General features: G+C 38.9%; 1 protein-coding gene across 2 annotated transcripts in view; it reads left to right on the top strand.

Moving 5' to 3' along the window:
- Window positions 1–13,869, top strand: part of Rev3l (REV3 like, DNA directed polymerase zeta catalytic subunit) — a 153,610-nt gene that overhangs the window by 133,964 nt on the left and 5,777 nt on the right. For both annotated transcript variants that reach the window (XM_059272524.1, XM_059272525.1), the window contains 5 exons: window positions 3,389–3,503; window positions 5,293–5,430; window positions 6,315–6,505; window positions 7,073–7,319; window positions 10,251–10,460. In XM_059272524.1, coding sequence (XP_059128507.1) covers window positions 3,389–3,503; window positions 5,293–5,430; window positions 6,315–6,505; window positions 7,073–7,319; window positions 10,251–10,460 — 901 coding nt within the window. The remainder of the gene's footprint in view (window positions 1–3,388; window positions 3,504–5,292; window positions 5,431–6,314; window positions 6,506–7,072; window positions 7,320–10,250; window positions 10,461–13,869) is intronic.

The raw sequence follows: 13,869 nt of genomic DNA, 5'->3' as shown, positions 1-13,869 counted from the left end.
GAGCAATAGGAGAGAATGTTTCTAATCAATAAAAATAACTTGTTAGTGATCTTTAAACAGTTTTTAATCTTTGCAGTCCTTTAAAATGTATATTCAATCAGCATTAAATTAGTGCTCAGTGAGACCTTGTTGCATGTGGCAATCTTTTCATTACCAGTAGACAGGGATAGTTTGATATTTTCCCGAGCTCTGTCGGTATTATCTAATGTTGCTCATCAAAAGCCATATTTTAGTTTTATCTTTGGGCATTTTGCTGCCCAGTTAAACTTATGCTTGGTAGTCTATCAAAATAGTACTAAAACTTCATTATGTTAGATTTCTTTGTGAAATTTGTATAGAAATACGTAAATTGTTGCTTTTTAACTCAGAGTCTGTATGTGTTAGTTGCTGATACATAGAATCATAAATTAGCATGTTTTTTTATTGAATATTATATACCATTTAAAATCTTTAAGAATTGAAACAAGCCAGGGATAGTGGTGCCTGCCCTTGATTCCTAGAAGTGGGGAAACAATGAGACCCTCCCTTTAAAAATTTTTAATTAAAAAATAATTTCAAACAAAATCCAGTGCTCACAGGCTCTCAGAACCAACTGGGGGAGAGGGGTATTACTTAGGCTAGCAGTTTATATGTTATTGGAAGTTCATGCCCTTAGGTAAGAAATTGTCACCAACTAGTCAGTAATTGAGACATAAATATAAATTCATGTTTTGATTGCTAGCAAGTGCTTTCTCTGTATATCAGATTTTACAGGAATATTGAGATTCCAATCAGTTAAATTTATGGACAGTATCATTTTGATCACCCTTAATTATTTCATCTGTGAGGAAAATTTTTTTAGGATGTGCATTCTAGCAGCAGACTACAAATCAGTTATTAGAAGTACAAAAAATTCCCAGAATATGTCTTAATAATTAATTTTATTCAAATTAAGTCTAATTTTTTCATTGGGAGGATAATTATGATAAAAGGTAGAAAATGACTTAGAAATAATAAATTTAACGCTTGGCAGAGTGGAAAAGAAATCTCAACTAAAAGAAAGGATCTGAAATCTGTCTAGCTATATTCTAAGTGTATTCACATGGCCAATCATAATTCACTTAGCTTCTCTGACTCAACTACTTCATCAACTGAATGAAGGAATTTTGTAAATGATGATGAGGCATCATTGCCTCCCTCAGTTTCAAGGATCTTGATTCATAAAGAATCTCGGGTCCCATCTGAGGAGGGTCAGTTACCAGAATATCAAAAGGATACAGGAGGCTGTTTTCCCACTAGAGCAGATTTTTTATTGCCCCCCACTTAAGTGTAATAAATAAGCACACTGTATACTATAGTGTTCAAACAGTTACTTCATATGGTAATGGGTCTCATTCATATTCATTCCATCCAACGGACATAACTGCTTCAGTCAATGACTAAAGCTATTTATAATAGTAATTCTTAGGCAGTGTAGGGAAGAACTTCCAGTAAGAATATGTATACTTCTAGGATGGGGAAGTAAAATCAGAATCTCTTGGGAAATAAATCAGATCATAACTAAGAAAAGCCTCCTAGACAACACTCATATCCCTATTTAGTTCCTACAGTGTATACTAATCGTTAATTCTAAATGTATACTTGAACATTATTCAAGATGAATGTTATTTAAATGTATTAAAAGTTCAGTGATGATGCAAATTGGATGTAAGACACTCCTTTTACCAGGTGTGGCTAATGCCTGTAATCCTAAGATTTGACAGTCAAGAGGCATAAGAATTACCCCAAGTTCTGGACTCAAGTGGGTTACATGGTGAGCTCCAGGCCAAGCATGACTATATAACAAGGCCATCTCAAAAACAGCTGTGACAACAAAGGCATCTTTTCCTTTTTAGGCTAGTCATCTATATTCTATGACCAAAATTTCACATTAATTCAGGCTAATTCCCTTGAAACATAGGTCCAAATCAAGTTAGCCACAGCAGAGTATCCACTAATAAGCCCACTAAGCTATTAAGTAAAATCTCATATCATAAACTTTTAAAGTATAGTGAGTGTGCTTATATGTGTGTATACATATATAAACTACACATATCTGTAGGCTTTTGTGCCCCTGACCCAAGGGTTAACATGAGTCACTTTCTATTACTGTAGATTAGTTTTATTTTTTCAAGTATTTTATATAAACGGAATTATACAGTATGTGCTTTCTTATGTCTGGTCCTGAAGAGTGAGCACTCTAGGAGACAGATGGGGGAGAAAGCTAGAGAACATAGAGGTGAGTGCTATTCTAGAAGTCTATGGATTATGCTATGGTCACTTGGCCCATCTGGTAAAGGAATGAATATGACATGTTTGGGTATCTCACACACACACACACTTGGTTTTATCACTTTTATTGAAATATAGTCTTAACAAAAGTGCACAGCGTATAGTTTATATAAAATATATGGGCCTGAGTAACCAGCCACTCTACTCAAGTTACAGAACATTTCTATTGCCATAAAAAGTTCTTTCATGTCTCCCTTCTACAGTCAATGTCTCATTTCCCCTATCAGCACCCCATGCTCCACATCTCTGACTTCTGTCACCATAGCTTAACTTTACTTGTTCTTAAATATATGTATATGTGCATCTTAGTTTTCAAGTGCTTGCCTTCATCATTGCATCTGAAAAACTTGAAAATGATAACTTTTTATAATAAAAATAGTTTGACAGTCACTTATTAAACATAATAGCATAAAAATCAGCATCCCACTTCTGTATGTTTAAGTACAATTTAAAGGAAAAAGGATGTCCATGCAAAAAGATGTATATAAATTTTTTTTGGAATTGTATTCCTTATAGTCAAATGAATAGATAGAAATTTTACGGTATATTCATACAGTGAAATACCCAGTCATAAAAAGAAACCGGCTATCCCAACATCATAGATGACTCTCTAAGGTAGGCTGAGTGAAAGAACCAGACACAATAGAGTATGTATGGTATAGTTCCATTTATACAAAATTCTTGAAAAAACAAAACTAATCTGTAGTAACAGAAAGCCAATCGTGTGTTAATCCTGGGGCAGGAGTACAGTTTTAAAAGACTGTATTTTTTGATTAACTTAACTGTGCACCAAACACAACCTTGAATGTTGGGGTGATCTAGGACCTTCTTGACACTTCAGTGTCTGAGTTTCAGTTATAGCCTTTAAGAGCTATCACAAGATATCCTGTAAGGATCTTAGGGGAAAGGGATAATTAAAGAGAAAAATCTGTGATAGGAAGCAACTTAAGAAGGAACAGTCAGGGCGAACGAAGTAGGTCATCTTGGTTTAGACTGTTTATTAGCCAGGAAGTGACTCTTGATGACATTGTTCTTATGATGACTTCCGAGTTACCCTGCTGTATTTTTAATCTCTTAGTATGTTTGTGCTACTGAAAGGAGCCACTAAGGAGCAGTCTTTTAAGATTGGTCAAGAAATTGCTGAAGCTGTTACTGCTACTAATCCTAAGCCAGTGAAATTGAAGTTTGAAAAGGTAAGGGGAATAGAGGGTTACTAATCACATGCAGATTATATACCTCTTAGGAATTTCTGACTTACTCACCAGTCTGTAGCTCTGTAAATACGTTGACTGTTAAAGTTTTTAGTTTTATATAATCTCTCAGTTTGGGAGCGTTGTGTGTGTATAGCTGTGTTTGTTTGGTTCATTTGGTTTGGTTTGGGGTTTGTGTTTGGTGTTTGGGTATGATGTTAGGGCCTAGCTTGTACTAACACTCTATCACTGAGCTATATCTGCCAGGCCTCTGAATTTTTTTTTTTTTTCAGTAATGTCTTAAGATGTAAAAAGATGATTTCATTTACTTTTGCTATAAAACAGGCCACTCTAAACTTAATGGTATAAGACAGCCAACATATCGATAGATTTTATGGTTCCGGAATTTCCAAGAGCGACACCAGAGTGTTTGTCTCTGCTTCAGTTTCTGGCCCTCAGCTGGGGAGTTGCTGACTGGCTGACTGTAGCCTCAGCCCTCGGCAGCTCAGGGCTAACGTCACCTGCTGCCTTCCCACTCCCCGTCTGCATGACCTCAGAAAACTGTGTATACTCTGCCTAATGACTAGAGTGCCGTGGAAGTGCTGCGCCGTCTTTTTCATTGATTGTCTTGTGGAAGTCATTTCTTCTCGCTGATTCTCTGTCACTCACAAGACAGAGATGCTAAAGTCTCCACTGTCACCATGGGTTTGCCTCTTAGTCCACTGTAGTACTGTCAGGTTTTATTTTCTTAAAGTTTTTTTTTTTTTACAGTATTCCTAGTATTGAACAAAGACAACTTTTTCCACCTTTCTTTTTGTTAATATTAGCATGAGTAACTTTCTAATTTTTTTGTGCCATTTTCTGATCATTTCTGCCTTTTAATTGGGATATTAAGGCCATGTACGTTTAATGTGCTTATTGATAAAGCTTGGGCATTCCACATTAACATATATTTCAAATTACCATGTTAACCATGACAAACATAAAATTTTTATTTTTAGACTTAAGAAAAATAAATATGCCAGATACTATGGCATGTGCCTGTTGTGAAAAAAAAATAGTAAAAAATATTAAATGAGGGGTTTGGGGGAGGGGAGCTTAGGAGCAAGGAAAAGGACAAAAGTCATAATATAATTGAAAATAAAAAGGAATGTCCCATTGAACCAGGGATCTATCCTAAAGATTAAATCATGCAAGGTGTAAGGTTGTTTACTGCATTATTTTCAATGCCTAAAAATTGAAGACATCCTCAGTGCCCCTTAGTCATAGCACCCCTAGACTATGGACTGCTCTATAACTGTAAGGCAGATGAGCCTTCCACACTCTCCCAAGAGAGCTATTGACTTAAAATACAAAGTGCACAGCAGTGTGTGGTAAGCTGCTGGTGAGGGGAGAGTAGATGTGTTTGCACAGAGTATCTCTGGAAGGACACGGAGGAAGCCAGTAACAGTAAATCCTTAGGAAGTTCTTACTGTTTATTCTCATAACTTTAATTTTGTGCTGTATATGGATATAAAGTAATTTAAAATTAATATATAGTTGATAGCTTTTGAAAAAACAGTGTTACTTGGAGTAGAAGCAAGTTAGTGCAGAAAAAGGAGTGAATGGTCAGTAAGTAATAGTGATTCATTCTGGATGCCTTCACATTCCAGGCTTTAGGTAGGAATTCATTGCAGCCTCCCGAACGTTTAAATACTTCATAGTGACATCTGAATACAGAGAACAATAACAGAAAATTAGTTAGAGTTTGGGAAAGTGGTTACTGAGAGTCATCTTGTCAATTTTACTACAGGTGTATTTGCCCTGTGTTTTACAAACAAAAAAGAGGTATGTGGGTTACATGTATGAAACACTGGATCAGAAGGACCCGGTATTTGATGCGAAAGGAATAGAAACAGTCAGAAGAGATTCTTGCCCTGCTGTTTCTAAGGTAGGTTCTATATTTGTTGTTTTCAACAGTAAGAAATAAGGAGTAAAGACTCTGGTACAGATGTAACTCTGCTTAACCGCACGGCTGGTGGAAGAAGAATGTGAATTCTGAGAATTTATTTCTATTGGTGGTAGTCTTCTCAAGTGCTTAGTTGCAGACTTCTTCCCACAATCAGAGTGAAGGGTTGCTTGCCTGTCGCCTCTGATGGTAGACTAGCATCTCATATAACAGCTCCTAAAATGGATGGAGCAGGGTGAGGATGAGAAACTGTCAGACACTCCCAAGTCACTGAGTTCATTCCAGGGTGACTGGGACTTCCACTGCTATCCCACTGTGAGTCGGATCGTGTCAGTCAGAGATGCTCACAGCACAGAAAACTCCCACTCACAGCACTATAAGAAAGGCAGAAGGCTGAGTTTTTATTTTATTTGACTCATTGGTGAAATTAAATTTCTCTTTATTTCAGTATGTAAGATTTGGTCCTGTTTCTCAGGCTCCAAGTGCTTTGACTGTTTAAGAAAAAACAAGTTTTATGTTTTACATCACATAGCAAATGTTTCATCAGAATATCATTCCAATATGATTTTTCTCAAACTGTGAGATTCTTAGAAGAAGCAAGCCATATAACATCTCATATACTTCGGATTTCTAATCATTTTTATTATCTAATCACAAGATCAAGGGTGTGTGTGTCTGTGTGTGTGTGTGTGTGTGTGTGTGTGTGTGTGTGAGTCTGTGTCTGTGTGTGTGTGTGTGTCTGTGTGTGTGTGTGTGTCTGTGTGTGTGTGTGTTTCCAGTACCTATAGCTTTTTAATGAGAGCATAATGATAATGCTGAGACATACTCGGAGCTATTTTATCTTTTCTACATCTTTTCATTTTAAGATACTTGAGCGTTCTCTAAAGCTGCTGTTTGAAACAAGAGATATAAGTCTAATTAAACAGTATGTACAGCGACAGTGTATGAAACTTGTGGAAGGAAAGGCCAGCATACAAGACTTTATCTTTGCCAAGGAGTACAGAGGAAGTTTTTCTTACAGACCTGGAGCTTGTGTACCAGCTCTGGAACTTACAAGGTAATGACGCACACCACAGCCCAGTCCTCAGTACACAGCCAGGACATTCCAGAGACCGGCTGCAGCAGAGAAAAGACGAGAGCCACCGTGCAGTGTTTGCTTTGCTTTCCACACGAAGGTTCCCTGTGCTTTCCAAGAGCTCCTCTTCTGGGCTTTTCTTAGGAAACCAAGAGCAGTAAAACAGTGACGTTTCTCACTGCGTTTGTTTCTTCCTTAGAATCACTAGGCAGTTCTTAAGTTTGAACTGCTTGAGCAAGCATTTAGATTTCATTCTGCAGCCAGATCGTTTAGTCACATCTCTCTCTTCTCTCACTGTGAGATAACAACACTTACTAGGGACTGGTACCGTCCAGGTAATGGTACTATAGAGAGTAAGTTTCAAACTGCTAGAGCACTGTCCCCTTGACATCAGCTGAGAGGAGTGTATATAATTCTCAAAGAAGCAACAGTCTATTTTGAAGGTGGCCCTGTAGATTGCTCATGGTTTCAGGCTTAATTCTGAATTATTTTGCTGGGTAGGTACCTTCTATGACATTCTCACTGTGTGCTTCATTTGGATTTGACTAGGAAAATGCTTACTTATGACCGGCGCTCTGAGCCTCGAGTTGGAGAACGAGTGCCATATGTCATTATTTATGGGACGCCTGGACTGCCCCTTATCCAGCTGATAAGGCGCCCAGCAGAAGTCCTACAGGATCCGACTCTGAGACTGAATGCCACCTACTATATCACCAAGCAAATTCTCCCACCCCTGGCAAGGATCTTCTCTCTTATTGGGATTGATGTCTTCAGCTGGTACCATGAACTACCAAGGGTAAATTTACTAAATAATACGTGTCCTGTAAATATTTCAAAGTTCAGTATTTTATTTATGTGTTATGAGAAGTTGTCCTCCATTATTGAAACTTACAAAGATGCCATGCTCTACAAAGAGAAACTGATTATCTATAAAGACCTTCTTAGCGTCTATCAAGTTTCCCAAACTTTATAAACATTAAAGTGAATCCTCAAGAGTTTCAGTGGTAAATGGCCACAAAATAACTGAGTACATCAGCTAGTGGAAAATAAATGAATTACAAAATTACTTCAAAATGGGTAGGTTTTTTTTTGTTTGTTTGTTTGTTTTAAGATTTATTGATTTGTTTGTTTGGTTGGTTTTGGTTTTTTCAAGACAGGGTTTCTCTGTGTAGTTTTGGTGCCTGTCTTGGTTATTGCTCTGTAGGCCAGGCTGGCCTTGAACTCAACAGAGATCCTCCTGGCTCTGCCTCCCAAGTGCTGGGATTAAAGGTGTGCCTAGATTAATTGATTTTTATGAGTATTTTTGATAACGTGATGGATGTATGCCCCATGAATATGCTTGGTACTAGTGGAGGCCAGAGAGGATATCAGATATCCTGGAACTGGAGTTACAGATGTTTGTGCTGGAACTGAATCTGGGTCCTCTGAAAGAGCAGCAAGTTCTTTTAACTGCCAAGATATCTCTCCAGTCCCTTCACAGTGGATGTTTAAGATATGCATAGAAGGGGCTGAGGATATGTTTTAGGAAGTAAAGTGCTTGCTGCCTCTAGCATGACGACCTGAGTTCAGATCCCTAGTACCCATGTCAAAGGTAGACGTGATCACACATTGCTATAACCCCTGCACTAGGAGGCAGAGACAAGAGAGTCCCAGTGGCTGGCCAGTCAAAACACTCCAGGTTTAGAAAGAGACTCTGTCTTAAAAAGAAAAAGAAAGTGGAAAGCAGTAGCAGTAAACACCTGGACTTGACCTGTGAACTCCACATGCTGTACACAGATACATACACACACATAAAGTGCATGAGATACAAGCTGAGGCTGGCACACACCTGTAATTCCAGAACTCTGGAAGCTGGAGCAGGAAAATGGTGACCTTGGGGTCAGTCTCCGCTACATAGCAAGATCCTATCTCAAAGGAAAAGAATATATGGGATATAGTATCTAAATATAATCCTGGAGAGACCAGATGAAAGAACTGATGTTAGAATACCATTTCACAGCTGGCCTTTAATTCCAGCACTCAGAAGGCAGAAGCAGGCGGATTTCTGAGTTTGAGGCCAGCCTGGTCTACAGAGTGAGTTTGAGGACAGCTAGGACTACACAGAGAAACCCTGTCTTGAAAACAAACTAACAGAAGAATACCATTTCACTCGAGTGAGATGCCCAGTGTAAAGCTTTGCACAGAGCTTTGCTTGAACTCTTCTCGCTTAGTTTACTTTACTCACTAGGTACCTAGAAAGGAAATGTGTGAGTCTAAGCATCTGAGGCACATTTCTCAGAGAAGAGTCCTTTTTATCTGTTTGTGAGAATGTTCTTCAAATGTGCTCAATCATGTGCCATTACCCATGGTATTCTCCCAAAGTGATAAAGAAACATGTTACTTAAACTATGTTTTTAAAAGGAAGGAAAAAGCAACTGATGGAAACAGATGCAGAGACCCACTGCCAAACATTAGGTGGAGCTCAAGGAATCCTGCAGAAGAGGGGGAGAAAAAATTGTAGGAGCCAGAGGGGTCAAGGACACCACAAGAAAACCCACAGAATCAACTAACCTGGGCTTATAGGGCTCACAGAGACTGAACCAACAACCAGAGAGCCTCCATGGGACTGACCTAGGCTCTCTGCATATATGTGACAGTTGTGTAGTTTGGTCTTCTTGTGGGACTCCTAACAGTGGGAACAGGGGCTGTCTCCGACTCCGACCTTTGGGAACCTATTTCTCATACTTGGTTGCCTTGTCCAGCCTTAATACATGGGGAGGTGTTTAGTCTTACTGCAACTTGATATGTCATGTTTTGTTGATACTCATGGGAGACCTGCCTTTCCCTCAACAGAAATGGAGGAGGAGTAGGTTGGGGGGTAGAAACAGAGCGGGGTGGAGCAGGGACTGGGAGAAGAGGAGGGAGGGGAAACTGCTGCCAGGATATAAAATAAATAAATTTTAGAAATAAATAAAAGGAAGGAAAAGTATAAGCTAGGAAACTAAGGTTAAGACTATACTTCAGAGAATTTGTGCTGACTGACACACAAAATGCTTTATCCTAGCTAGAAGCCAGGAAACTCAGATTTTTTTTTTAATTGCAATGCCAACAAGAATTCTAAGTCAGTGACATTTCTAAGATACTTTACTCCTTAATATTTATGCAAAGTGATTTTAGATAACACCATAAGACTCCAAGAACAGAATATATTATTTCAATATAAAAAGAGTACCAGATCTCTGAAACAAGTATTAATGTCAACTGAAGAATTCCTGGGCAACATGTATCCACTTAAATTTGAAATGCTCTGGCTTTACTTTCATTAGAACTTTACACTCTTCTGACTAACTAAGCAAGACATCTGATGATAGTTTAAGCTCAGAGGCTGGACAGATCGTTAAGTGGCCAAGAGTACTTGTTGCTCTTATAGAGGACACACACTCAATTCTCAGCACTCACATGGTGGCTCACAACCATCTATAGGCACAATTACAGAAGATCCAACAGGCATGTATGTGTTGCACATACATGCAGGCAGACAGAACATTCATACACGTAAAGTAAAATAAATAAAATCTTTTTAAAATGTAGGTCCAGGTAAGTAAAGACTGTGGTCACTTCTGTATCCCAATATCTAAAGCAGTAGTTATTCAGCATTTGTTGAATGAAAGAAAGAAAAACTGAATTTTAGGGGATTAGCTGCTTTGCTATGAAGATCCCTCCGACTTCTGAATTAATGTTGTTATAGATCCAGAAAGCTACCAGCTCCTCCAGAAGTGAACTTGAAGGGCGGAAAGGCACTATCTCACAGTATTTCACTACTTTACACTGTCCTGTGTGCGATGACCTGACTCAGCATGGTATCTGTAGCAAATGTCGAAGCCAGCCTCAGCATGTAGCAGTCATTCTCAACCAAGAAATTCGAGAATTGGAGCGGAAACAGGAGCAACTTGTAAAGGTACGGCCTTGCTCAGTAGATCTGAACTCCCAAACACTCTGATTTTTCAGGGAGATAGCCATCAACTCTTTAGTATAGAATGAGATATGAAGCCAGAATGAAAAATGAAGTAAGTATTCTAAACAGATAAACTTCTAAAAGTTTAAGAAATATTACAGTTGAGGCTGGAGAGATGGCTCTGTGATTAAAAGTGCCTATTGTTCTTGCAGTGGACCTTGAGTTCAGTTCTTATCACCCACGTGATAGCTAATAATTGGCTACAAGTCCCGCTCCAGGATATCCAATGCCCACTGGCCTCCATGGGCATGTGCATGAGTGTTATACACATAAGTTCACTCAGGCACATGTGCACGTGCGTGTGCGTAACACACACACACACACAAATATTAATATTAATAAACAATTTTTAATTAACACTGCAATTTAACTAAATAGTAAAAATGGCTTGTTATTTTAATTTAGTTTTTGATTATATAGGATAGTGTATTGTTTATTGAAACCTAGATTACAATGGGCATCTATATAATTTCTTTTATTTAAAAATAATAAAGGTTCTAGTTGATCCATCACTTGCCGTTTTCATCAAACTGGTCATCTTAGAGATGGATGAGTAGACATCCATAGATAGATAATGAATCGAGTCTTCCTGGTAGACACTCTAGTCACTGTTGCTGATAGGTTCAGTAATTTGCATATTATACTTCTAATAAGTAAGTGGCTAAGCTGGATTATTAACATGAAATATAAAGACAGTTTCTCACATGTGGTAATTCTAGTAAAAATAAATGAGCAAACCTTTCTTGATATAAGTTGAAAAATGAAATCTAAACAAAAAGTGTGTCTCTGTACCCGGTTCTTGTCCTTTTACTTGTCACACTGTACCCTCCACATCTCCCATACCTTCAGGTCATGTGAGTGTACCTTCTCTTACCTATGTTCTGGTCTTGCCAAGAATGTTTTCCTTCCCCCTCTAGTCATCTGAGAGGAATCAAGTGTAACCAGCCAGCCAGGCGAAGCCTTACCTGTGATAGACTTCTGCCCTTCTCTCTGCTTCCTCTAACTGTGAGGATGGAGGCTCTGCCTCATTCTAGCCTACACTGGAGGTTTACTGAATACATGGACAACCTCCTGCTTAATCCACGGTTAGAGGAGCAGTGTATTCCTGGAGTTCTTGACATCCAGTGGTACTAGTTGAGTAGTCCCAGTCAGTACAGCCACTGCCGTCACTGGGTACTCCTACCTTTTATTTATTTTACCAGCTTTATCATGTGGCAGCAACAGCTAAATCTCAGAAAATTCTCTTATTGGATTCTGGTATCATATGTTGGCAAGAGCAGAACTTCAGAACCACAGCTATGGTCACGCCGTGGATTAGTCTCTCCTAGGATCTTTTTGTCTTCTGCTGTCAGTGACAAATACCACTCTGGATGATGCCATCAATTCAGAAAGTTCTCACCTGCCAACTTTTTTTTTCTTGTTTTTTCGAGACAGGGTTTCTCCGTGTAGTTTTGGTGCCTGTCCTGGATCTCACTCTGTAGATCAGGCTGGTCTTGAACTCAGAGATCCCTCTGCCTCCTGAGTGCTGGGATTAAAGGTGTGCACCACCACTGCCTGTCGAGGAGGTCTTACTTCTTACAAAGATACAGCTTAAAAGAGATGATAGCATTTATAAATAAAGATGGAAGATGGTTTGTCATCTTTCAAAAGACACTAAGCCAAGTGTCTACACTACAATTAATGAAAAAAGAGGCCATGAACTGGAAATAGAGCAAGAAGAGGTGCTACAATCAAGACAGTTAAAGTGTGTGGAAATTTTCATAAATCATAATTATAAGACATGCAGTGAGAAATGGGAAAATATTAATAGCTTTTTGATAGATCTCTCAACCCAAGACCAGTCAAGGAATTAGAAATGCAGTTGTGTCCGGGCACTTAGGAAGCAGAGACAGACAGAACTCTGAGTTTGAGGCCAGTCTGATCTACAGAGCTAGTTCCAGGACATCTAGGACTACACAGAGAAAACCTGTCATAGAAAAAAAAAATACAGTTGTGGAAGATTGAAACATCATAAACTTAATTTTTATGGTTGTGTATCAAACTCTGAAACACAAAATTAGACAGTACACATCATAGTTGTTTAATAAAATTTGACCATGTTGGGGCTGGGGAGTTGGCTCATCCCTTTCTGTTCTCTCAGTGTGTCTGTGAACACCTGCACATGGCATGCGCGCGCGCGCACACACACACACACACACACACACACACACACACACAATGAAAAGTAATAAATGTACTTACAAATGTCTTTAAACCAATTGCTCAGATGGAATTGCAGAAGTTACATGCTGTAAGGGAAAGAGAAACACTGGAGGATGCAGACAGTCATTCATACCAGTGTCCAAGAAGAAAAATGGGGAGGAAAGCTTCAGTTTACTCATGGCAACTGAAGCTCTGTGTTGCCAGTATTGACCTTGATCGAAGCATGATGTTTATTGTCCCAACCTTATAACATGGTAATCCTTGTCATCTGGGGTAAACATTTGAAACTTTGCTCCCTTTTATTTTTCAGATTATAATTTAAGCTATTTTTCCCTTCCCTTTTCTCCTCCCAACCCTTCCATACACCTCTTCTTGCTCTATTTCCAGTTCATGGCCTCTTTTTTCATTAATTGTTGCTACATGCTTATACACACACACACACACACACACACACACACACACACACACACACAAACACAACCTGCTCAGTCTATAGAATGTTACTTTTATGTATTTTGGGGCTGTCGGTATTAGATAACCAATTGGTGGGATCTTCCCAAGGGAAAGACTATTTCTCCATCTCTCAGCATTCCTGTAGTTACCAACAGTTCCTTTGTGTGGGGTTGTCACTTCCTGAACTTTGTCCTGTGCACCTGAATACATCGCTTTGTTCAGGTCATGGATGGGCAGTCATGTTGATTAGACTTTACAAGTGTAGCTTCTGATATTACTAGGAGAGGCAGTCTCACAGCAAACTCCCTGACCCTCTAGCTCTTATAGTCTTTCTACCCACTCTCCCAGCATTCTCTGGGCTCCACAACTCTCCGTTTTGATTAGATGTGGTTTTCTGTGATGGTCTCAGTCTCGTGCAAAGAGAAGTTTCCGTAATGAGGGGTGAAGACTGCACTTTCCAAAAGGACAGATACTTAGAATGTAGTTAGAGATTCGCCTCCAGGGTCCACAGTCTCACAGTGATATTTTTTAAATGTCTGCTTCTTAAGCTAAAATGTAGGTATCCTGCTTGTGTTGTTTGAATTTTTAAATTTAAGTGTGAATCGAGCTATAAAACCAGGGTTTAAATCGCCAGTAAAAGCCTTGAAAGTAAACATTTCAGCTAAATTTAGCAAGTTGTGTATCCCAGCCTAGATTA

Source organism: Peromyscus eremicus, chromosome 8b (genome assembly GCF_949786415.1).
Source record: "Peromyscus eremicus chromosome 8b, PerEre_H2_v1, whole genome shotgun sequence".
NCBI classification, from domain to species: Eukaryota; Metazoa; Chordata; class Mammalia; order Rodentia; family Cricetidae; genus Peromyscus; species Peromyscus eremicus.
Note: the sequence above shows the minus strand (reverse complement) of the source record. Positions and strands in the feature narration are given on the sequence as shown.